The sequence below is a fragment of the Atractosteus spatula genome, chromosome 2 (assembly GCF_055471065.1).
Source record: "Atractosteus spatula isolate fAtrSpa1 chromosome 2, fAtrSpa1.hap1, whole genome shotgun sequence".
Taxonomy (NCBI): Eukaryota; Metazoa; Chordata; class Actinopteri; order Semionotiformes; family Lepisosteidae; genus Atractosteus; species Atractosteus spatula.
The window spans coordinates 18,242,756-18,270,324 of NC_142707.1; the positions used below are offsets into that span (position 1 = coordinate 18,242,756).

The window sequence follows — 27,569 nt, forward strand, 5'->3', positions numbered from 1 at the left end:
TTCAAAGTCTGATGCTGGTATCTCAATGTAAGCAACATACCTCAGAAATATAGAATGAGACTAAAACAAAGTCTATAATAAAATATAGTCATTTTGTACTTTTTGTCATTTTGTACTACAGAAACATTTTGGGTTTATGGAACCCCCAATTCTTGGTGTTTGACCTTATTGTCTGCTGGAGAGCAATCTGAGCCCATCACAGAGTGTTTAGATAAACCATGATCCACACAAACCTCAGCCTGAGTCAGCTGCTCCCGCAGTTTCTCCACCTCCTCGCGCAGCTCCCGGATGATCCTGGCATTGGGGTCCTCATTGATGACCGCGTGATTGACGATGCTCTTGGCACGATCGGCATAGCGCAATGTCGACAGCGTCTCGTCGTAATTGTCGGCTGCAGGACTGACCGTTGCCACCATTGCAGTCCTGCTGTTCCCACCCAAACTGTCCTAGAGGACAGAGAGGCACCAAAACTGTCACTACCAATAAAGAGCAAACAGCTCTACAACGTATTAGACATTTTCTGAATCCTACAACTTGCTATGTAAATTCTGCACTCATTTTGCAGTTATTCATAGATAGGACAAAAGATACTAAATCTCATTTGATAGCATCCTAAAATCTTCAGAGCAGTCACTATTTAGACCCTTGTAAGATTAATTGTGCAGCATTTTCTTCAGGATCCTAAGATCCAGCATTCACCTGATGTGTATGATGATATACCAGAGTCCATGCTAATCTACATACTCATGAATGACATGGAATTTAACACATCCACAATCACCTGTCTTTCCATTTTATTCATTTCATATGAAAGCTGATGATTTTGTTTGGTATGTCACATGTTGGTCATCTGACTACAGTACCTGAGCCTCACAGAAGAGCATATAAACCACATTCACTTTAGTTTTTTACTGTTCCAGTCCTTTATCAATTATGATATTGCCATCCAACAAAGGCATCTTATTCTTTCTAATGCACTCAAACAACCATCTGTGTCATGATACACAGTATATGGACACCGCAATCACACAGCAGGGTCACACAATCACTACACCATGTTGTCAGCATATTCCTTTATTCCAGCAAATGATGTACCTTGTTCTGTATGACATCTGAGTTTCTAAGAACGGCAAGAACAAAGCTGAGATATGCAAGCTCCTTACTCAGTCTTTTTTCCAAATCTGAATCTAGGTCCAAAATCATATCCAAAAACATAAATCAAAAGATAAAAGTCTGAATACCCCAAAAATAATTTTTCAGATCCAGGAAGTCAGCAGTGGGTCATAACTTGACACCCTCACGAACCCTAGAAAAAGAACCCAGATCCCTACAACCAAGACCTCCAGCTAGTACACCTAGCAAAGGTATGGAAGAGCTGAGGCTCTTCTCAACCCCCTTAAGACCACTGAGCCAGAATCCAAAGGCCATAGTGGATTTAAATGTTCAGTGACACAGGTAGGTGTTGTAGCTTCTGCCAAAGAACAAAATGGATAAATCTGCTATCACTTCATTTGTGAGAGGCTTTTCTGATGGTATAAGGTTAGCATTTCATCACACAAGGCTGCAGATGATATAGTCTAATGTCATACCCTAGATATAGTTAAACATAAAATAACGAATTTGCAAAAACACTCAGCATTCCCTTTGTGATTCAGGAATTCTCAAACATATTATTCAATCTCTTGAGCGATGGTGCCAAGCCAATGACAATAATTATGAATATGGCTAACTTTTTTTTGTACATGACATTATGTTTAGGTATCATTGCTCTTTAACAAAGATGATACTGCTGCTGGCACTGCCTTGCTGTGACTGGCCTTGACAAAGTGCCTTACATTCTGTAAAAGCCTAAGACTCTTTTACACTGGCCACTTCATCAAAGAAACAAATTGATAGATTAATTAACTACAAACTGCATAATTTGCTACAGTATTTACAAAATAACCAGTGGGTAATTAATTACAGTAAAGCTCCAGTTGGAATGAAATTTCAGAAATATTTACAAGAGCTCCAATTCAGAAAACTCTGGGTGGATTTCAAAGGTGCATTTCATTTGTTAGATTTCTTTTACAAATAACCTGCACCAGTGCTATTAAATCCATAAAAGTCCTGTGTACTATTCAAATATGCATCACTGCAGACAATAATCTATCATTTTAGCAACAGAAGAATCCAAAACTGTAGTAAAAGGATATGCAATAAACAGTACCTCAAATAGTTTAAATGAACTGAATAGTGCTATGCTAGAGTTCCTAAATTAACAAATACAGGATTAAGAATGTCAAATACGGGATTAATGACAATTAATTTCCTTGACAACAATAGATGTAAACCAGAAATGCTTTGGAAAATAGTGTTGTATATTGCATTAAAAATACATGAATGTTTTCAAGAAATACAAAATACATAATCAGAATGCTTAGCACTGATTCCTCATTAATCTTTATCAGTGATAGTGAATGCCTGTGCAGAAGTGAGTATTCTTCTGGGGTGCCTCAGAAATAACAGTCCTACAGAAGGAGGTGCTCACCTTCAGCAGCCAGGTCAGCACAGAGTCTCGGTATGGCACAAACTTGTTCTTGTTTTTTCCAGCTCCCTGGTCAGCCAGGGCAGAGATGACGAGCCCCAATGTGGTCAGAGATCTGAGGATTATCAATCAAATAACCAGGTTTTACAGCCAACGTAATACAAGGCAGTGTTGCTGGCTCAAATTTTTAAAATATTCCAATGACCCATTTTAACTGATGTCACAAAGCATTAAGGCAAACACAAGACAGCTTTTAGGAAAACGTTACAGTTAACAATTACATCACATCTGTCAAGAAAATATTATTCACTCAAACAGGAGAAGAGCATAGAGAAACAAGCCAGAGATGCATTTAGACCTCACCTTTTAAATCCACTATATAAAGTAAATGAACCCCCTTTCAAACCCACATATCCTTGAAGTAACCCCAAGTGCAGGTACTTCTAGTTGCACCAGCTGGTGACCAGTTCTGCAGTGTGCCAAGAACACAGAGACGCTAGACTCACTTATTGATGTTGCTGCCTTCCTTCAGCCTCTCTCCTGCTGCTCCAGTTTTGGCGGCCCGTTCACTGCCTGCAAGATCCACCAGGCTTAATTTGCTCACTTTCTCCCCACATGTCTGCAATATAAAAAGGGAAATACTAACTTCAAAAGTCTTAGCAGTAAAACTGCCTTCCTATATTGCTTAAAAAACAAACAAACAAACAACAATGTATGGTACTGTTTAAAAGACAGACAAATATGTAAAATGTCTCCTCTCTAGATGACTATTGGAATCAATTCTAGGAGAGTGAAAAATGAGTGCAACTTTAAAAATCCCCTCTGTGCTGGCCTTATTTTCTCAGGTGAGTGTACAAGTGATCTCACTGAATTGACACTATTCATCATCTCTTTCTGAAGATACAGGTATATGCATATTCAAAGACCAGTCAAAACTAGACCAAAGAAAGAAAGCAACGTGATATAAAAATAGGGAAGATAAAAATGTAAACAATCATAACATTTTTTAAAAGTGATTAGAAAGAATGAACTACATCTTTTAACACAAACTTTGAGAGTCAAAAGTGTTACAAACAATATTTCCACTTCATCCACTACCAAACCTCAAGTTTTGGCTTTACTTCCCATAAACAATCACTATAATTGGCACTTCTTAAGGAATCAAAATTATTATGCATTGTATATTAATGCACTAAAATTATTTTGCCAACTGTAGAAAATGTCATTTATGACACAAATTTGCTGTGTGCAATATTATACTTAGATTACAGTATAACAGCTTTAAAACATTGAAGCATTACAGTACAATGTGTAAAACCTTGTGATATGTTTTTGTTCCTACATCATAAGAGGTATGATGGGGTACATTGTGAGACTTCTATTCCATTATTAGGTTTCTCTTTGTGGTACAACTCATGGCATATGCATGACAACTACATTTTCTTGACCAGTCTAAATTTAAAGTATTTTCCGTCCTTTCCAAAACAGCAATACTGTCCAGACTATTTTTTTTAGATGCGTGTCCCTAAGAAGGTTTAAAGACAAAAAGGTACAGAAATTGCAGAAGAGTGAGAAACAAGCCCTGATGTCTGACTCTAACTGTAAAAGAGTGGTTAGCCTTGGCAAAGGAGGCATGAAAAAGGTGCTTTCATCATTTGAATCAAATTGTAATGTTACAATATATTAATCTTGCAGATAATTGAAAATATGATGATGGACTGTGGTACATGAGAGGTTAAACCTCATGAGACATTTCACCTTGAACAGATCTTTCCAGCACTCATATTTGCCAATGAATGCACAACAATCTCAGAGTTTATCAGGCACAGAAGTACACAAAGCTTTGTTTTATAGGACTGAATAAATTCTTAAACCTGTACAAACGTGCTCTGAAGCCCTGCAATAACAAACTCAACATTTCACACACGCTGAAGTTCAACCGCAACAGTGCTGCACTGTGCTGTACTTCAAACACAACTGAGTGTAGGTAACAGTAAACCAGGTTCTACTTCTGTTTATTAGTTTCATTATTTCATCAATTTCAAAGTTGCGTGTCAGAAAAAAAGATAAGTAAATGATAAGAAGTATTGCCATCAAGGTACTTGAGGGTAGCAAGCACCACAAGAGCTTTAGCAGTCATTCTGACAATCATGGGCATTATGTTAAGCCTCAAACAAATCCATCTTTGTTCAGGAGACTTACAGGTTAGTTGTAAAACTGGGGCTCTTGATGCATACTAATAAATAATTTAGAACTTTAAATAAGTAATTTAGAACTTTTAAAAAATATGATGATCATTTTTGGCACAAAAAAAGAAAAACATTGTAAGAAAATACAGAAGTGTGCATTGCTACTGAAAGAGAAATTAGACACTAGAAGGTAGCTGTGTGGGAGAAAGGGCAGATTAAAGTCCTGTCTGAAAACAATAGCCTCCCTTGTTGAGTCAGAGTCAGACTCTCTTGGTGACTAGTATAGGATAGAGTTTCACAGAGCAGAGGAGGATGCAGATTGCCTCTCTGACTCTCAAATTATGCAGTCAAAGACAAGGTTCTACAAAATCTAGCACCCCAAGTGCATACTAGACTGATGAAGCTTAATTCTAATCATAATTCTCAAGACTATTTTATACAGAAATTAGTTTACAATAACGTATTTAGATTGTTTAATTCCCCTTCTTATATGCAAGGCCACACAATATTATAAGTATAGGGATTCTGAAAAAGGATCAAAGCACTTTACATATAGTCAGTTGGGACTTCATCTTGCTCTGAAGTAAAGCAGTCACCTTTATATTCCATAAGGCCCACTATATAGCAGATCAGGTGGAGAAATGAGAAGTTGTTTCATCAATGGAGTAAAGGGGGAACTTTATGTTTAACTCCTACTTTTGCAATGATATGCAACAATTCTATTTTTTTCCATAACACAGCTGTAACGCCACTCTGTTTTCAAGTAGATAAGGTATTGATTGTTACAGATTTTCACTTTAGCAAAGTTTTATTTTGGTAACTTGCCATTAACAATTTGGTGTAGTAAAATGCAAGCCACCATGGATAAAAGTTGTAAATGAAAAGAAAACTGAAAATGTTACCCAAGTCACAAAATGACATAATAGAAATAATTTTAAAACCAGTACTTCTTTGTATTATTTTCTTCCTTTGAACAAAAGGCTGCATTGTCAGGAACCTTTGCAGAATTCTTAAACTTACAAGAGTATATATTCACTCATTAAAACAAACCTCACCAAGATCATCGCAGATGGCCATTCAAAGTCAACAGATCCAAGATTTAAGATTAAAAACATCTTAAAATGTCTAAAAACATTAGAAAGATTTGACAGAAAAGGCAAGAAGGCAAGAATCCCCCTTCAGACAACATGATCCAGAACACTTACTAACTTGCACTAATTAAGAAACTGCCTGATCCATTTAATGGCTTAATATCTTAAATGTAAAGAAAACCACAAATTCGCTCTGATTTTTCATCACCATGGTTAAATAATCACTGGCCTGTGGGTCTGTATGATAATTTTACAGTGGTAAAAGTTTTTAAACTAGTGCAGTTTCCGTCTTACCCCAGACTGTATGTCTTTGAGTGTGTGTGTGAGGATGATGTTGAAGACCGCGTGGGAACGGCTGCTCTCCTCGTTCATGTTGGTGGCAGCTACTGTGCGAGACTTGTTCCCCTCTGACATCAACGACTCGATATCCTGTGAACAACACAATGATTCTCAAGTGTTGGTATTTCAGAAAATATTGTAAAACTTAAGACTAACAATTCACTTTCAAGTAATTTTATCATTCACTAATCATTACTAATCATTCATACAACAGTAAGTCATCAAAAATCCTCCATTTGCCATTGTAGTCTCACAACTTTCTCACAGTGGTTTCTGGATGTCCCGGTACAGTACTTAATAACTAAATATAACTAAAAAAAATAACTACCATACTATGTATAAACATATGCTATATGGTTGAGCACTTCGTGCTCACAATCCCACAGTACAGAAGAATTTGCTTTTCTAGGACCAAGTGCATTTCTGTTCTCGGCCACACAGTCAGAACATTGACATGCCTTATAGCTGGTCACTGCTAGTCGAGAAAGCCCATCCACATACGGCCCTAAAACTTTGTGTTCCCTCACTCGCAGAGCTTGCCGACTCCTGGGGAAAAAGCACACCAAAGACAAAGTCATAAAACTGAGGTCTCAGCACTTTTATTCCTCTGATGTTGCCATTTCAAACTGTATATGTAACTTTTTTTTTAATAAATAGGTTAATTGAAATAAAATACCAAAGTCCAAAACAGCCCTGCTAAATGCACGGGCTTAAATCCAGCAGCCATATCACCCTGCAACTCACAACTGGCAACCCACTGAAGCTAAGCAGGTGTGAGCCTGGAAGGTTGCTGCTGGAAGAGGTGTTAGTGGGGCCAGCAGGGGGCGCTCACCCTGCGGTCCATGTGGGTCCTAATGCCCCAGTATAGTGACGGGGACACTATACTGTAAACAGGCGCCGTCCTTCGGATGAGACGTAAAACCGAGGTCCTGACTCTCTGTGGTCATTAAAAATCCCTGGGCGTTGTTCGAAAAGAGTAGGGGTGTAACCCCGGCCTCCTGGCCAAATTTCCCATTGGCCCTTACCGATCATGGCCTCCTAATAATCCCCCTCTATGAATTGACTACATTACTCTGCTCTCCTCCCCACTGATAGCTGGTGTATGGTGAGCGTTCTGGCGCACTATGGGTGCCGTCGCATCATCCAGGTGGATGCTGCACATTGGTGGTGGTGGAGGGGAGTCCCCATTACCTGTAAAGCGCTTTGAGTGGAGTGTCCAGAAAAGTGCTATATAAGTGTAAGCATTATTATTATTATTATTATTATAAATCACAAATCAAGAATCTCACATACCCTTTAGGATCCAGAAGATCACGGACCTTCTCATTGTATATTTCCATATAGGATACCTCCACTGTGAAGCTTTCTTCCTCTCTCTGGTATTGCAGTGTCCTTTCAAACAGGGCACTGCACAGACGTGGAATCAGGCCAGGTTGGTCAGCAGAACCCATCATGGTGTAGGACTTCCCTGAACCTGAAAACCCAAATGTTGAAACAACTTGCTACCATTTTGGAGCATCTCTCACGTTTTGCAAAAGATTTGAAGAAATATGTCTTTCCGCATTTCAAAGACAGAATGTACTGTATGTCCAATTTCCCCAATATTTTTCAAAACAATTGAAATCATAAATAACTATGGGGGTATGTAAACCCTTGATCACAAATGTAAAACTTAAAAACAGAACACTTAAACAGTAAGAAAGGAACGTTAGTAGATTGTTAGTTTTTCAGGTGGATAGCTGCGTCAGCATGCGTAGTCTGCAAAGGAACAAGTAATAGGCTTCACAGCCGAAACGTTGCGTTTTCTCTCTTCTCTTTTCAGATTGTTAGTTTTGTTTATGTTTGTGTACATCATTCCAAGTCGATTCCAGTACAGCAATGGAGAAAGACAATGCTTTAACATTTCTTAACTTCACATGCTGTATTTTCCTGTTTAGGATTGTTGCCACATTGAACATTGACTGATCACCCACTAAATTATTGTTTGCTTTTGATATTTGGTTGCATTTAAACTATGCTGCTTAAGCAGAATAAAACCAGTTCAGACCCACCGTGTGGAAAAGTTCACATAACGCATGAGTCACACAAACATTTTGTGGTTCTTTGATGGAAAAATACTATATTGGTTTCTTCAGGCCAAAGAATGCTTTAAAAAAGCTTGAGGTTTATAAAAATATTATTTTACACAATTCAAACAGATTGAATTGTTTTTTTTCCATTAAACCATTCATTCCTCAAATGTTTTGTCATCATTAGTTGCAGTAATACAAGAATCATACTTGTTCTCCAAATCTTTATTAGGAGTTTTTTTGATTTTGTTAAAAAAATACTTATTCTAGTGTTAGAGTAATCTCCTTTTAAACATCCACTTCTTCAGAGAGTTTCAGTGGTGTAAGCCCTCGTTTATTTTAAAAGTAAATGTAACCCAATTAATTTCGTACAGTACTGTAGTGGTGTGCCAAAATTGCTTTCCTGTACCTAGGTCCTATTTTTTTTTCTCTCAATCAAGCACACATCCAGTGACTTTACGCCTCCTAAAGAATGTTTTTATTACATACTGTACCACTCAAGTTACTTCATTCTGCCAGGCATGCAACAACCACATAGCAGTCTTAATCTCAGTGTGGGGCAAAAGGGCAAAAGCTAATTAATATTCATTCCCATAATTCATTCCCATCTATCTCACATGCATGTAAATATGGGACACAACAAACATTAACCTTTAAAAAGACTCATTACACTCAGATGACCTAATTTTCCATACCTGTCTGTCCATAGGCAAAAATACAGGCATTGTAGCCCTGGAAGGCATTCTGTAGCAGGCTTTCCCCAAGGCACTGGAAAACCACATCTTGGCCTGAAAGTAAATGACAAGAATAAAGATGAATACACCTGATAAATCAGTTCATAGAGATGTCCCAAACTGTGTTTTAGACGTATAATAATTAAGACAGAGGAACTCAAACTCAGTCACATAGACATAAGCACTGAAAGACTCCAGTTGTTATAGGCACTTTTTTATTGCTAACTTTGAAACTGATTTTAAAGCTACTATGCAACTACACAGACAAAGAAAGGCATTTAATGTGACAAAAATAGAGGCCAATGAAATGTTATTGTATTCCCTTTCTAAACTTACATGTGAACTTTTGATTTTCTTGAAGAGAAAGTCCTTACAGTTCACGTGAAAAGTTGTTAATATTTACACATGCAATGGGTTGTTAACCGTTTTGAATAATGTGGGCCATCACAAAAAAAACTGTCCTTCTTAAAAACTGTTTGGCCAACTAACTCAAAAATCAGTGTGATTTTAGTGAGCACAACATTAACATTGGAAGCACTGCTCTTCCTGCAAAAAACTGTCTTTTGGTCAATTATAAATGTAGTACCATTCAAGTAACAATGGATATAATGATCATGGAGTTTAACCTCATTTTGAACTGTGTGACCACTATTTTTTTTCTTCATTGTCAATATGCAGCCAGTATCACAAACTCCTGCTGTTCAAAAAACAGTATCATAGTGATTGCAGACAGGGTTATGGTTACCATGAAACCCTTATATACTCTGGTTAAAAAATGACCTTGCCCTCGACCTGCAACCAGTCCCTAAAGTTCATCTGTAAAATCTTCTTGTACCCTCTTACTGAACAGACAGTCAACATGGTAGACATACAGGAAACCCTGTGTACTCTATCACGGGAATTTATGAGTTCTTGCATTTTTGGAAGCATTTTTGGAATCTAAAAGTCTAGCCTTAAGGTCAAATGCAATGATCTCTTACAATACAATTAGGGTCCTGATTACTAATGCATACATATAGGAAACAACATATGCTGAAAAATGTCCTTGCAAGTGATCTTTAACCTCTCCTAAAGTTAAAACGCAACACTACCCTAGAACTCCTAAGAGGACACAGACAGAATAATTTTTACCACAGAACACAAACAGGTATTCATGTTTTTGGCATTACAACAATGACTTTTAATGTGACATTCGGCCTCCCATAAAGGTCAAATGCAAACCTGGATTGGCACTTGGAATCTATATTAGAAGACAACATGCTCCATCCAAAGAAAAACTGATCTCCTAAAGACGTCAGCCTTGAGCATGATGATTATTTCTTGCAGGTATATTTATTATTAATGACTTTTTATTTTGGTGAGTTGAAGGACTTCAAGACATGAAAATAATTATTTTTCCAATTTTCCTCATCAAACTATAAAAAGGACATTGCTGCTAAAAATGAATTAAGAAAAATAATCTTCACAATAACTCAGTAAGTTCAAGAAATGATAGAATAAAAAATATTTTTAGCTTTTCCTTGACCTTAAAACATGGTAATTTACCCAACCTTTTCTTTATTCACTTTTACAGTGATTTAGGCCTTTAAAATAAAATGATGAACATACTACTTATGTTACAGTAATTCTACTGTAACTATAGGGTTAAGGTTACAAAATTGTAAAATGCATGTAAATACTAAGCATCATGCACTAATGCAAAACTTAAAACTATTAATAATTTCACTGGTCGTCCAATGTAAAAAAAATCTGTTCATGAAGAGAAGACTACATTATCTATGGTGGTAATGTACCAACTGTTCATTTACAATTCCACCACAAACATGTTCCTCATTTAAGCAAGAAGATAATATCCATCCATCCTCTATCCCACTTCCTCCAATTCAGTGTCGCTGGGAGCCAGAGTCTACCCTGGAGCAATGGGGGCAATGCAGGGTACACCCATCCATCACAGGGCAGAGATACAGACACTCACACCTAGGGCCAATTTTTTAAGAAGCCAATTAACCTACCAGGATGTTTTTGGACTGTGGGGGGAAATCAGAGCACCTGGAAGAAATCCACACTAACACAGGAAGAACACACGAACTTCATGCAGGTAGCATCCCAAGTCTGGCATGGAACCCAGGGCCCCCGTTTCCTAAGGTATGTCACCACGTCACCCAAGAGATTAATATGCTTAAGGATATTTAATGACTATGTTACCCCTAACCTCCAGAGTTATACCATTTAAAAAAATATATATATATATTAACAAGCATGCCAGCAGCCATATCACCCTGCAGCTCTCAACTGGCTACCCAGTGAAGCTAGGCAGGGTTGAGCCTGGACAGTACCTGGATGGGAGACCTCCTGGGAAGCTATGGTTGCTGCTGGGTGGTGTTAGTGGGACCAGCTGTCTGTGTGGGTCCTAATGCTCCGGTGTAGTGGCGGGGACACTACACTGTAGTGGGTGCCATCTTTCGGATGAGACGTTCAACCGAGGTCCTGACTCTCAGCGCTCATTAAAGATCCCCGGGCATTTCTCGATAAGAGTAGGGGCCTCCAAATTGTCCCCATGTATGATTGGCTTGCACTTGCCCTGCGACGGACTGGGGCCCTGTCCAGGGTGTACCCTGCCTTGCGCTCGTTGCTTGCCGGGTAGGCTCCAGCTTCCCGCAGCACCGTATGGTATGAAGCGGTTTGGCAAATGACATGACATATTAACAAGCAACTTTTGGGCCTTTTTGGGACCATCATTTGTTCTCTGTTACAGCCGTTATGCCAGAGAGTGGCATGATGACTTTTAGAAAGGGCAAATGAAACCCAAGGCCAGTGCCAACACCTACTTACATGCTATTTTTCAGCACTTTCAGCACCATCTAGACACCATGCTTATGACAGAAATTGATATGATGTGTGTGTGTGTGCGCTGCGTTATGAAGTCCTTAGTCCTTGGAGACTTCCAAGTGCATATAAACCCAGGAATATCAAAACAAAAGTGTCAGACTAACCGGCAAATTTTTCTTTTTCTGACTCATCCATTGACCAGAAGCAGTAATCATAGGCAAAGACCTAGAAGAAAGAATGAGGACAGGGTTTATTGATGAAATGAACTGCAAAAAGTGATTCCTACAAACAAGACAAGAGATGGGTCATGTTTTCATGTGAGCTTAGGGGGGCTAGGACACAAACACAGGACAATTTCCATTTAAAAGAAAAACAGTACAGTTCTGAGAGAGAGGGAGACCATCACAGAATGCTTCTGAAGTTCCTAGTGATCATGATAGTCTTGCTTCATTTCCTAAATCAGTAAAGCCAAAGTTGATAAAACCAACACACAGTGCATCATAAACCCAACTTGAGGTCTTTTAGACATGTCTCCAAGACCAGGCACCATAGAACCCTAACATATTAACGCATGCATTCATGATTTTGAGAAATACTGCTTGTGGTTAAAAAAACCACAGAACAAAGCAATCAAAGCTGTATTTGGTAAGAAAATTTCTGACAGACAACCACTCAGCTACAATTTATGCCACAGGCGTAGAATACATGGGGAAAACCACAGGACTCCAGTATGTTTGGGGATTTGCTGCATGTAGTTGAAATATAACAGGAAAAATTAGTTGACTTTCACTTGTACTAAGAGCTCAAATTTAATACCAGCCTTAGGCATAGGTTAAACAATGGTCTCAGCCCACTCACTGCATTGTAAGGAGGCCAGTGACTCAGCTTCCTCAGGAAACAGAGAAAAATGTTTAGGATTTAAAGAATATTTTGCATGCTTGTTAGCTTCTATCTTCAGTCAGCCTTCCCTTCAGAGAAACGGCCATATCCTACACACAGCTCCTTTTCCTGCTTCCTCCTATGCACTGTGCCACACCTCACCACACAGAACCAGCACAGTCAGCAGACAGACCAGAAGGAAAAGAGAGCACAGCACTAGAAGACAACTTCCTCACTGACACACCACACAAACAGAGGGAACCCTCCAGAGAAAACCAGCTTAAGCTGCTTACCTTTTGCTGGCACCTGTCATCCAAGGGAGCAGCAAAGAATAGTTGGCCCATGGGGATTAAAGGAAAGAAGAAAAGGGAAATTTAGTTTATTTTACATTTGGAAAAAAAAAATAAATTCTATTTTTCATATGTTAAGACATAAAATCCTAAGACCGCTTTCCAGCAGGAAAACTGTGGGATAAAACAAAATCATTATTTGAAAGCAGCTGAATTTGATTTTTTAAAACTGGCTAATTTCTACCTCTGCAAAGACAGTTAAAAGTTAAATGTTATGCCTCTCTGGAAAAAGTAAATGTACTGATATACTTCTCCTTGGAAAGTGGTCTGCTTAGCTCAATAGGCAAGTTATTGAATAAACACATGCAGCATAACTTATAATCTGTGTTTGTACAGTGGATCAAGATAGAAGCAGCAGGCATTTTTCTATTATAAAATTCATCAAAACTAAATTGCGCCTATAAGATTTAACGTGTGATTACACTTAAAAAAAACAAACTCTATAATGGTTTCAGGAGGTCATGATGTAAATTGCTTTTATATCAACCACTTTCAATAACCACTTAGTCCTATATAATAGACTTGGGTGCAAGCCAATCACATCATATACACAAGGAGATGTGAATCTACACAATTAGAACAGGCCAATTTAATAAACTGCAAAACTAAAGATTCACTAAACCAATTTTAAACCTACATTCTGCTTGTGAACCAGCGCTTTACACTGTAGACTAAGGTGATTCCGACTTCATAAAAGGGCTGTATTAAGGAATTAAAACTAGAATATGTATACTGTATATATAACAGATAAAATCTATATTTACTTTTTAAATAAAATGACTTAAGTGGTTTTCCTCCACAAACCTTATCACAATGCACCACATAAACACTCTCACATAGCAATTAAATAAATATTTTACTACATCTTTACGTACTAAAAACCCAAGGCTTTGTTTGCAGAAAAAAAGCTTTGTCGGTATCATATGAAGAACTACAGTTCCTCAGCTCAAACATTCCAGAAATAGCTGAGAGTTATTTATCCACCCCCCATCTCCATCATATTGAAATTCACCTCAAGTATCAGAGACTACAAAGAAAAGAGTGAAGAGCTGTTGCCAAAGCTCTACAGTAGTTCTTTTCAGAAATGATTTAAAACTGCAGACTTCCAACATTGAAATCATTGGGAACTATGCTGCTGAATGAGACAGTGATTTATTAATAGCTTTCAGGAATTTCAAACTCAACAGAGAACACAATCTTGTGTGTGTAGGAGAGGGTAATTAGCAAAAAAAAAAACATTTTAAGGACAGAGCAGAAGGCACTCCTTTAAAGAAATTGGGCATTTTATAGAAAACAAACTGACTAACCAAGATTAGGACAGTATTTCTCTAGCATCTAAAAAAATTGATTTACATCTACACCAGTTACAAAGGAGACCTATTCTAGTAGTCTGATTTTCTTTGACTATACGATTATTAATTATACTTAATGTTACAGATATGAAGTTTTAAATGTAATTAGGAGCATCACAGCTACCACAATAGGCTTGCCATTTTATATGGAAGTATACTTTTCCCATGCTGAAAAGTGGTTGTAAACTAACAGAAATGTACAAATGTCTTTCTCAGCCGTAGCACAGCAAATCAGTGTGAAGCACAAACCAGATTATGCCATTCTCTCTAGTCTATGGCACTCTGGCTTCTTTAGTGATTGAAGGAGGAGTCGGCTTTGTATCAAAAGTATCAATCACCTGCAAATGAAAAACTACCCAAAAATCATTTGTTTCATTCAGAAGTGAAAGGGACAATTTTTACAATATTCTGCTGTTGAATCATTTTAAGGGCAGCAAGTTAGGGCAGTATTTAGCTTTGCTGCCTCACAGCCCTGGGGCCCAGGGTTAAATTCTTGGGGTGCCAGGTGCATGGTTTTTATGTTCTCCTCATGTTTGCATGGGTTTCCTACGGGTTCTCCCTGCTGGGATACGCTCCAGCCCAACCACGACTCAATACTGGAGAAATCAACTAGAAAACAGATGGATGAATGAGTGAACTTTTACACCATACAAGCAATTGTTTACCTTAATGGATACATTAATGTAAAGACTATATCAGATATCTGTTCATTGCAACCGCAGGAGTCCTGAACTCAAAGAGCATTATCAAACATGTTCAGCATTATGTTAGTTAAAATGGCACTTTTTTTTGTCTATGGTAAAACTCTCTCAAACAGATAAAATAATTTCAGATATTTATCCTGCACTGACAAAGCCTCTGCATGCTTTATTCCCAGCAGTTGGCTGTACTGTTGTGTGCTTGCCAACATTTTGAAGAACTGGATACATATTTAACTCTAATCTCTACTGGATATTTTTTTTTACAGAAGATGAGCAGATAAAGTTTGAAATATGCTCCAATAATTATTCTGTGGTGAATATGAAAAGGCTCCCCTATTTCGACACACGACTCTTAATGTAATGTTCTATAAAATGCGTTGATCAGCAGCACACAGCTTTGCCTTTTCAATGAGATTTGAATAGCCTTGCAGAAGAACTCCCAAGGAAAGCACAACTATTTATATCAGTTGGCCGTCTTATGACTGGTAGATTAGATCTAAACAGAACATGGAAAACATTAGCTGTATCTCACTTCAGCGAGCAATGCCATTTCTCACATCCATGTTTTTTCTTCAGTAGATAGTAGGACTACAATAGCTTCAAGTGTGGGTCAATGCATGAATTCATGCAGCCTGCTTTAAAGATAAATTTTCCACTTCATATCTTCCAGCCTCCAAACACTGTTTGTACACCCTGTTTAAGTGCTTTTTAATAATGCTTAACAAAAAGGTTATATCAATAACAAATGTGTCTATAAATAATAAAACAAAAGGCAGAAATATGATGGCTGAGTAATTTATCCAAGATGAACATCAGTTATTTTGCCTTATTTTTTAGAAGTACTAAAAAAATATGGAATACATTTTCCTATAAAAAACTCCATCCTTGTCTAAAATCAAGAGAAGAGAACAGGTATATCATTACCTTTAACATAATTGAATTAAGTGGCATACAACGACAAATGTTGATTTCAGCTTACATATGGCAGTCCAATAGAGATATAAATTATATTAGATGGATAATGTAACTACTGTATTAGCACAGGCTATATAAGATATTTTGTTTTTGTGAGCCGGAGCAGCATGTTAAAGTTCTGTTGCGCAACTATATATCTGATATTCACCACCGAAGGTTCATTTTCAGATCGTTCAGTCATATATTTATTTTTCTTGATTAGTAAAGTATCACTCTCATTAATCTAGAGAGCACTATCTGAGGAGTCCCCAAGGACATTACACTATAAGTGGGCTTATTTTGAAATATTCATTTACTTGATTTTTGTTTCCCTTCTACTTTATTTGTTTGAACAGTTAAAATGTCAGATTTTCTTGTTAAACGTTACATTTGAAAATAACTCCGTTTGTTTAATCTAACCATAATGAAACTTTGTGAATGGAATAAACGGCACATTTATTGGTGTCACCTTACTGTATTACCTTCATCTTACTTTATTTTCACATAAGATGTCTGCAGGAGCAAACCTTCATAAACTAGATGCAACTGTACATCCTCTGTGTACGAATAGCAAAACAAATGGTCTTAAAACTGGGTCACACTGTGCAGAGCAATGCACTTAACACTTCAAGCTAAAAAGAAATGGCTTAACTGTTCTATTAAAAACCAGCAAATGCATCAGAAATCACATGCCTCAATAATATACACACTTCATTAAAAAAAATGTCTTGCACAAAAACTTTTGGAAAAAAGGTACAAAAAATACTGACTTAAATTCTGCCAATTAGTAGATCATACTAAAAATAATACCCTACAGGCTTCAAATACACTCTTCTTTAATTGCTAACAAAGCCTTGTATCATTTCTAATCACTCCTGTTTAACACATTAATCAGATGTGAAGGAGATAAAATGTTACATTTAAATTGGATTTTCTGTGAAAATGTAGACTAATCACAGCAAAGAGCAAAACAGATAACGTATTGCCATCAACAGTATTACAGTTCAGAATGGGTGAGGAAAAGACAATACATTTACAGAAATAGCAACTGTTTATCAAAGATGACACATGGGTTGCAGAGATAAAGCTATTATTCTCACAAATGGTTTGGCAGATAACTGTGGGCAATGCAGAGTGCCGTGCACATAAGTGCATAGCAATTTTAACTTCCTTCCGTGGTAAGTAACTGCTCCTCTGGCTGAGCATGTCAGCACCAGCTGATCAAAGCGTGACTGGACCCAGCAACGGTTAATCCCTAACAGCTACATTAGCCCCCTGGTTTGGATTTTTTAAGTAACAGTTCTGGTGATGGTTCAGAGAAATTATCATCCAGAGGTTATGCTTAGGGCTCGAAAGTAAAACTATATCAACACGGGACAAGACATCTTTTATAATCCCATCAGGGGTAAAATAAGAAAATATAGTTCCAAGGAACCATGGATAGTTCTGGGCAACTGGCTTACCATAACTCACATAATCACAGCTTTCTTATGTGGGTCAAGTAAATCAAAATAAGTTACCCACGAGATTAAAACCAATACAGACTTAGTAACCAGAAATACTGCAACATCAGATTAGCATTAGGTGATCAGGGCTCAAACAATAAATGCATTTGCACAGAGTGCAGGTTAAGTCTTATAGTCCAGACAACACAGGTATGACGTTAGGCAACATCATCAGCCAACATTCACATTCACCTGGGATTCTGCACCTACCCTTAACCTTGCATGCAATAATGCCACCACTCCGGGACGAGCAATGGCACTGTGGCTAAGGATCTGTGCCTGTGGCTGGAAATTTGCCGGTTCAAATCCCGCGGCCAGCAAAGAAATCCTACTGTTGGGCCCGAGCAAGGCCCTTAACCCCAGCTGCTCCAGGGGTGCTGTATAAATGGCTGTCCCTGCACTCTGACCCCAAGCTTCTCTCTCCCCATCTGTATGCATGTTTGTCTCATGGAAAGCAAGCTGGGGTATGTGAAAAGACAAATTCCTAATGCAAGAAATTGTATATGGCTAATAAAGTGATCTTATCTTAAGCCTCTCATTGTGACAGCAAGAGCTAATTTTCTGTAAACTCTGCTACAGACATGGGGGCATTTGTAGTGTGAAATCTAGCATCAGTAAGACTACAAACAAGAAAAAAGGAGGCTTTGGTCCCATCTAGCTTGTTCAGCTGCTAGTAGCTAATTCATGCAAGGATCTCACCCACCCGTTTCTTGAAAGAAATCTAAGTACTGACTGGCCGACTGGTATCTTTTTCAAGACTCCCACAACCTTTTGTGTAAAGTGTAAGTGCCTCCTTAAGTGCACTTCCCTTTAGTTTACATTAGTGTACTTTGGTTTGTGTTTTACTGTTTCTGAAGATCACTGGGTGAATCTGTCAATGCCTTTCTGAATACTGCATTCAAGTCCCCTCAGTTCAACTCTAAAAAGATTCGCCTATCAGTGTAGGATATTATAACATGGGGATGTTCGGATCACTCTTCTTTGTACTCATTCTAAACAACAAAATCTTTAATGTGGTGAACAAAATTGAACACAATACTTTTAATCAGGTCTTACTAGTGTAGTATGCAATTTTAGCTTCCTTTAATTTAATATTTAAATTTTAATTCACAGGTATGGATACAAAAGATTTTAAATCAGGGGAAAGGGGTGTAAAAAGAAAAAGTGAAAGAAAAAAACAGTATTAGCTTTTAAGGAAATAAGAACTTAAATCCAACTATTTCATCTCCCAACAATGTGAATTGACATTCTGGAAGACAGGACTCAAATGGAAAGATTTAATTAATCAAAACTTCCAAAACAGTAATCTTTTTTTAAACTAACACCTTCTATTTATAGCATGAAAGGAACACAGTAATGTTTTGTTCAATGTACCGAAAATCAATTATTCCACTGTTCTGTCAGGGAAGAAACACATTAAGGATTTAGTGGGGAAAAAAACAAGTTAATGTGGTAAATGTCTATATATTATTTTCTAAGAAATGAGTTATCACATTAAACAAATCTGAATTGCTTTTTTGTTTAGCGATGGAAAATAGTTGGTACTGTATTTTATGTTAACTAACAAATGAAGAGTATTGTAGAAGAAACCACTTTCATCAGGCTGATGATAACCTGGTGATTCAATATATCAAGCTAATGTATCACAAAAGTCAAAAACGTAAAAAAGTATTGTAATGCATTTCTTAGACTAGAGTGCCTAAACAAACCCAAAACAATGCTGGGGTAATTTAAAGCACAGTCAAGTGAGTTTTACTAGAATCCAGACATAAATTACCAGATACAGGCTGCGACTCTTTCAGTGCCCACCCCCAAGAACGGTGCTCTTACTGTATAACGGTGAGAGCTTAGAAAGAGCCCCCCCACAACAAGCAAAAGAGGGAGAAAACGGGGTCAAACAAGCCATAATTTTATAGAACAAAAAATAAAAGAAAGCAAGCAGTCCCATTCATGCACCAGAATTAATCGGTCCTGGGCTTGGGGAAAGCCATGATGTCATGTGGGAAAGATCCTCCCTATTGTCTCTGTCAGCAATGGAAGCCCCAGGTAGCCCGTCACTGCAGACTCCCTAGACACACAAGCTTCCCTAACAGTTCACAGCACAACCCTCATTAACACAAAACAACACAACACAAAGGGCTGCCAGTCCCAAAACCAGTCCTCAACCCCATCCTGAATAAAGAGTTTGCAAAAAGGTATAAAACAGAAAGAGGGTTTCAGTTTTAAAACACACTTTGCGTCAGTTAAAAACAATGTCTTTTTCTAAGTATTTCTATTCTTTAACAGAGTACAATAATGTTTTTTTCTCCCCAACTATTTTCATTTAAATTTCAATCTCAATTTAGTTGCACAAATAAAGAAAAAAACGTTTATGAAAATATAAATTCTGCAAGTACTATACTTATAGTTAATATGACATGGAGGACAGGATCGCGGTTTAAATATGGACAAAACTTGTCTTTTTAGTTATTTGATCAGCCTGTTGCATAGGTGAATGTAATCCCTCACTGTTTAAATATTCATAGCATGAAGCAGCAAAGCCATAATTGCTTTTATTACATGTCTCATTCAAAATTAATCTTACTTGCAATGCCAATAACTCCTTGGGGGTATTTAATATTTCAATGGTATGTACAGTACAAGTAACAATAGAAAATACAGCTGGTCTCTAAAGGGTGGAGTGGCGCTGAAAGGAAATAACTGCAACCATTAAACATCTCCTGAGAGGTACATAACTAAAGCATCACATTTTGCAAAACAGAGGCAATGTTGCGGCACATCTCATTGTTTAAGATATTAATGAATATAATACTGCAACGATTAGAGAGAATATCTCGTTAATCTCATTCTATACAAAGACAAGAAAAGAAATTGTCTTTTGAAGTTGCAAGGTCTTGCAATCGTCTGTACACTGGCTTCTGGAGCTGTATGACAAAGATATATTCATATCTATATAAAAACTCTTCACATTTCCTATAATTGATTAAAAACTCACATGCGGAAACGTATGCTTAATGCGTTCTGACCTAAATAATTTTCTAAGTGAAACAGGTAAAAATCCAGTTTGCACACAGATTGCCTATGCTTTTCTCAACCTACTCTACTGGAGAATTTTGCTACAACCACCTGATTAACTTTTTTATTTATAATTGGGAGCCTTTAAATTAAAATTACAGGGCTGATGGTATTATACAAAAAATACCTTATACAAAGTGGACTAGAAGGACTACACATTAAGTAGCTATCGTACTGTAGCAATCTTTATACAGTTCGGCTGCAATGTGGTTTGTATCCTGAAATGGTGTGTGCAAAGCTACTTGCTACCTCTCAGCAAAGTACAAGGCATCCTGTTTCCAGTCAGTGAGGAAACAAGTGCGCCCTGGGCCAACATCTACTGCGCCTAGAGACTTCCCCACTGAAAAAAAAATCAAATTCAGAAGAGATCAGGCCACCTCACACAGCAGAGAACACTTGGGCCTCCTGCTTGAGCCACAAACAGCTATGCATGAAGTCTTCTCACGTGTGTAAAGTTAGGCTCTAATCTTTTTAAATATAGCTTTGTGGTTAAAGAATTAGACTTAAACTCAAACCAAAATCACCACAATAACCCTGGCACAGGTCTTCCAAATGTTGTTGGCTTTTACTACAAAGAAAGGGCATTAGGCTGCATTCTGCACTAAAGGCTAAGGCTAAAATAACTTCAGAAGATATCCGAGTGCTCATAATACATTCGGCTCCTGTTTTTTAATCCTTTTCTTTTTCTTAAATCTATAAAGAGTGAAAATGAAAAGTTTTGATGTAGTTTTTGATGGTACCTGTACTATGGTATAAGAGTGCTTTTTTGTCAGTAATATTTACAAAAATATTTTAACAGCTATTGAGTATACAACTTTAAAATTTAGCCTGAGTGCAATGTACTGTAGTTTCATAAAAAAAATTTTAAACAAATAAGGATTTATCCATTTACCCGTTCTTTAATTATATAATGATTAGATATGATATACATTATAGACTGATATGCTATTCACCTATGAGCAAATAATTTATATGTACATTATTAGCTGCTATTATTAGAGTGTTTAATACTTCCACATGCTTTCACAAGCAAACAGGATTAACAGAACACTTTAAAAAAGAAATTACATCGAAGGTCCAGTTTTGAGGTGTTAAACATCGATGTACATCCATACAGAAGCAGCATGCATTTAGATCATATTCTATGAAAATCAATTCTATTAAACTTTAAATATTGTTAATGTTTTAGGTGTATACCACATCTGCAAATTGAGAACAGTTTGTAAAAATGCACAGGTAATGCATTCGTCACACAACACTGTAATGTGTGAGTCAAAGAGCTAAATAATTAATGTAATTAATGTCACGTCCTGATGTGATTATTTTAATGCTAAAAACACCAACAGAATTTGATGTGCATATGTTGCAGTACTTTAAAAAAAACAATGTTAGCTCTTTCTGATGTCACTTAACAATATGTCTTTATCCCCCATTAATGTCTGGGATAACAGAAATGTTAGAAAACATCACTGCAAAGCTCTGTGTTCCAGTTTGAATTTGAATTCTTACTCCTCCCCTAGTCCTTGATCTGCACAGCATTCCTGTTTGACAGCAATACAAGCCCGGACTGCTTCTTGCTGCACCTGGGCCAACCACACATTGTTGACTAAAATTAAACTGGACAGTCAGAAACCACAGCACATGTCCTACCCTGTCCTAGACGTGAACTTGACAATTATGAATGGTATTTCTAAACTGGTTAAGGTAAACTGCAGACACCCTTTAATGTGTTTTTTTCCCAGACATTTGGGATATTTGATAACAGTGGATGATTCCCCTATCTACCATAAATCACCTTTTATAAATTAAACTTTTCCTTTAGAAACTCAGATCTACTTTAACCCATTCCTAAGAAGAGAACTACAAGCTGAGAACAACTCAACAATCCTGCCCAAGGTTGGATTTTTTTCCACTGAAAATTGTCCCTGTACAACGGAAGGGAAGAGCTCGCTTGACCAATTTCAGCCATCTTCAAGATGTGCACCATCCATAAAGGATTCTAATAAGAACAATCGGCTTTAACCTCCTATCCCCATTTCTTCGGATCACCCAAGTCACTTCTGCACTACAAATAGGTCTCAGACAAGGATCAGCAATATTCAGCACCTAGGTCTGACCTTGTACCACCCAGTCCTGTCTAACCTATAGAAAGGCCATATAGCACTCACTTTGTAAGAACTAGTTTTGAAGCCAACAGTGCATTTTCACTGTAGAGGCTGAACAACATAAATAATGCACATGAATGTATAATAGGCAAGAGAAGCCCTTTCATCTTAAAGAAAAGAAATGCTATGTGCCATTACTGAAGAGCTGTGTCTGTTAGTAGTGAGATTAAAATATCAGATTCCCTTGAATTATTATAGGAAATGCATCTGATTTTTATACTGTGTTATTAACAAAACACCTCAAAAAGTGCAACATTAATCTTTTATATAACTGTAATACATAAACAGTCTAATGTCTGTCTAATGCTTTATTTAAGTGGAAGGTAAAATACATGTAAATGCAGCATTATAACAGGCACATCTGTATTAAATAAAAGTTATTTTGTTTTAAATAAGCATCAGATTACACCATTAAACAAATGTGTTACTGTATTCCTCACATATTGCATATGATAACCTTTGATGTACACAACCAGATTCCACATGTGCAATTATGGTTTCAGACTATTACTTCTGTAAGGATTCCTGTGTATTTAAATTAAACCTTCAGAAGAAGGGTGATCTGTATCCTTTGTAGACCTTATTTTTGTTTATGGTTTTCATAGAGAAATGAAAAACCGGTTTCTACAAAAAATGGAAATCTGATGGTTTAAAATGAAAGGCGTAATTATGTTATGAAAATAAGTATCGTGCGTTTCTGTCTTTTTCCTCCCCTACTTGGCCTGTTGCATATTCATTTTCTTTGGTAGCTGTCAACCTATGGAGCCATGCCATACAATACATAAGACCCCTGTCTTGTGAAGAGAATGGGCACTGGGCAGATTTTTGTCTTGCAAGGTTACAAGAATGCCTCTGGGTTCAAACTTAACTTGGCTTTCTAATAGGCAATGTAAATGAGAGGTACAATACCAAAATACTGCAACACTGACTTCTGAGACACAGACTGTCATTCCTCACATTTCAGCCTTAAAACATCTGTTCTATCTCAGCTCACAATACAGGCTGAGCCCTAAATGCCGGTGATCACAGATGTAACCCAGACGGCATCATTCAGCATAACTGGGAATCCTCAGCAGCAATAATGAACTGATCTGCTGGACAGCATAACCCAAATGATGCATCTCTGCTCCTTTAGGTCAGTGCACGACAATGATAAAATAGCAATTATCAAACTGAGCAAAAGACTTAAATAATATTTTGTTTTTAAAAAATCTGCTTGATTTTTAGAAAAGCATGAAACTAGGCAGCTGTCACACCTTAGTGTCATGCTTAGTTTTAAATATCTGCTTTAGCAGTCCTGCACACAGCAGACCCTCAAAACATTCATCCTGTTCAACTTAGCAGAGCTTGTAAGGCTTGACTGACTGTGATGCTACAGGCTCAGTGTAGGTCACACACTAATGCCTTTGTTGTCACTTTATATCAGATTAATGTTGCTTGTATCATCTACAGTACCTGAAGCCTGCATGCAACCACTCCCCTACTGTGTCATAGTGCTGTAAACTGGAGAAGGAAAGAAATATAATTGGTCCACTGCTTCAGGTAATAAAACAGGTTTATTGTGCCTTTGTAAAATGAATCACATGGGTGCTTCTTCTAACACAAGCCCATACAGGTAGCTAAAGATACACCCTTTTATGAACCTGTAACATATTTGAAGGATGAAAGGCACTTAAAGAATAGTTTATTTTATCTCAAGATTTGGTGTTATACACACTTAGTTTATGTCACATAATTAAAGTCTCCATTTTTTAATGGGTAGTTAAAAAGAGACTTTAGGTAGTGTGTGACAAAGTAATAGATTTGTTGAGAATGACAGCTTGCTTTAAAAGAAAGACAAACTCTAAACAAAAACCAACAGCGAAAGCAACTATGTAGTTCAATAGCAGAAAAGATGTACTGCCTTACAATGACCAAGTCTCTCTACAGACTGAATTCAAATCCAATTTAAATAATGCATTTTACATGCAGAAGACAAAAGTGAAGGCAGAATACCCCCAAAAAAGGCAAGAACTCAGTGGGCTGCTAACACACAATTATTGACTCAAAGGGTTATGCAACCAGACACTGACTTTTACACTCTGAAATTTAATGTAGGGATGTTTCCCCACCTAGCTTGTTGTAACAGGATTGTGAAAGGACAGATGGTAGATTCAGAGTATTATACCCAATAGTTTACCCCCAATAAAAGTCACCAAAATTGTTTATGATCAGTAGATGCCAAAGCAAACTTTTTTACATCCTCATTTAGTCAAGCTGAGGAAATAGTTAAGGTTGGCCTGAAAATGACCTTAAGCTGTTGCTATGGTGACTTTTTGAAAGAAAGCAGCAGTCAAGTGAAGAGAATTATGCTCTGACACATGGCAAGGCATATTAGGATGCAGGCAGAGAAAGGATGCTTATAAGGAGGACTCCATTTACACTCACTCTCTCCTCAGCAGGTGAAACAGACAGCTACCAGGAGGCACTAGTCTAGACTAGAGTGGATCCCAGATTTCTTCGTAACTTTTGAAGAACACTTTCCAAAACTGGTTGGCTATGTTACCGCAAGAGTACATTGTCTTTGTAGTTGCCATGTTGCCAATACCAATTCATGATTTCAAAAATCAGTTTTCCCCAAAATAAATATTTGAATAACTACTAAATAATTCAATCTTGACAAAGCAAACTTTCAAGAAAAAAAAGGGATTTATCTAATTAATCTTAGGAGCAACATTTCTTCCTTTAGAATCAGAACCAAGGCCTATACTGCCTTTAATTACCCTGGACATTGTGTGAGATTTGTTCCCCAAAAAGAGCAAGCAGGGTCTTACCTGATATCCCCCTTGCCAAGGTTGCCAGTGGCAGGATGCAGGATTGTTTGGTTCCCCTCCATCTCCACCACACATTTTGTTTTAAGGTCTTTTTCTATATGAGGAAGAATACAAGACATTGACTATTACATTGAGACAACACAACGCTTTTGTCTTGAGCTGTTTCTTGAGTAAACTAGGTCCCGAATGGAAAAATTCTACATTTAGCTTCAGTCTAAATTGAAAAACATAACATCGCTTTATTAGCCCTATACAATTTCTTGCAGTAGGAATTAGTCTTTTCACATACCCCAGCTCCTTGGGGTAATATTCGATTCTGGCTTAACATTCGAGCCACATGTGCAGCATATTGATCACATTACTCCTATCCTGGAGTCTTTGCACTGGCTTCCTGTCAAATTCCATGTGAACTTTAAAATCCTCATGCTCAACTATAAGGCTTTGCATGGCTTGGCACCTCAGCATCTGTCTGAACTATTATCGACCTACTCCCCACCTCGCAACCTTCGCTCTTCTAATTCTGGTCTCCTAACTGTCCCTCAAGCTCCTCTACATTGTATGGGTGACAGGGCCTTCTCCTGTTATGCCCCCAAGCTCTGAAACTCTCTGCTCAAGGATATCAGAGAGTCACCTTCTCTAAACTCAAATCCAGGCTCAAAACCTTCCTCTTTAGAAGAGCCTTTACTTAACTGGATCCATTTTTTACCACTCTGCTTCTACTTTTCTTAGTACCACCATCCATGGTCTCCTCTGTATATTGTAATTATTTTTTATCTTGTGTATTATTTTTTGTCATTCTGTAAAGCACTTTGAGAAGCTACCTTTAAAGGAGCTACATAAAATACAGTTGTTTTTATTATTATTATTGTTAAATTACCACAGAAGAGGTATGGTGATCTGTGAAAATGTGAGCTTTCAATACCAACATCACTTAACCTGCACACCCTAACAGAACCCCCAAACACTACTTTTCAAGAAAACACAGTTGTGCTGGTTCAGTGGTCAGGACAAAGGTGGTCAGTAAGCTTAACTATGTACAAGTACTGCATTTTCACTCACATGTACCTTGGAACAATAGTATGGTTTAACATTTGGCAATATAGAAATGATATCATTAAAGGCATCATTGCCAGCTAGCAGAAAAAAGCAAGTTTTTAAAAGTCGACTGGTCCATCGTTTTCTTTAGCTTTAAAATTCTTTTTTTTTTATTTCTGAACGCCAAATTATTTTTTGCCATTTGCAGTAAGTTACAAACGTCATTGTGCTGCTAAAAAGCAAGAAGGTCCTGTCCAACTAACAGCCACTATACACCAGCTGTGTGCCAGCGCTTGGAGAACCCATGTGACACTCAGCTGCTAGCAACATGACAAGGATTCATACACATGAGTCTGGACCATAGTCTGTGTTCTGAACAAATGCCTTACTGACCGAGTCACTCCTGAGCCCCAGACAACTGCTACCTTCCTAGCAGCTGAGCATGTCTACTACATTAATCATTTCATCACATCATTTGGACTAATTTTGTCCAAGATTTCTCCTGGTGGATCGGTTTACAACTCACCAACGGGAGTATTTTACTCACAACACCTAACACTCATATCCATGTTTACAGAAGGTAAAGTAAGGTTTGTGTAAAACCAGATGCATCACCCTAAACCTTGTTTTCAGATACAAAACCACATATTTAAGCCTTTCTCTAGAATTACAAGAATCTGCAGGGCAGGTTTATCAGAGTAAAACTACATTAATTCATTTTAATCACAGTTCTTTAGCACAAAAAGGAAAAGAAGCAACTGTACTAATTCAAAGATTTCATTTGCAGCCAATACATTTACTGTACAATTTGAATTCTTGGGTACAGAAAGCAAAAAGGCACCCTTTATTCTACAAAATACTATAAACTATCAAAGATCACTCAGTACAGAACATAACAATATTAATGTAACAATGTTACAGAGTAGCTCATGGAAGGAATAGGAAATCAGAGCAAGAAAGGT

General features: G+C 37.4%; 1 protein-coding gene across 3 annotated transcripts in view; it reads right to left on the reverse strand.

Annotated features, from left to right (window-relative positions):
* Positions 1-27,569, reverse strand: part of LOC148839389 (kinesin-like protein KIF13B) — a 76,179-nt gene that overhangs the window by 38,739 nt on the left and 9,871 nt on the right. For all 3 annotated transcript variants that reach the window (XM_088939332.1, XM_088939340.1, XM_088939326.1), the window contains 10 exons: positions 25,573-25,666; positions 12,951-12,963; positions 11,943-12,003; positions 8,911-9,003; positions 7,440-7,620; positions 6,605-6,692; positions 6,102-6,236; positions 3,034-3,146; positions 2,531-2,642; positions 234-446 (listed from right to left, as the gene is read on the reverse strand). In XM_088939332.1, the coding sequence (XP_088795458.1) occupies positions 234-446; positions 2,531-2,642; positions 3,034-3,146; positions 6,102-6,236; positions 6,605-6,692; positions 7,440-7,620; positions 8,911-9,003; positions 11,943-12,003; positions 12,951-12,963; positions 25,573-25,666 (1,103 nt within the window). The remainder of the gene's footprint in view (positions 1-233; positions 447-2,530; positions 2,643-3,033; positions 3,147-6,101; positions 6,237-6,604; positions 6,693-7,439; positions 7,621-8,910; positions 9,004-11,942; positions 12,004-12,950; positions 12,964-25,572; positions 25,667-27,569) is intronic.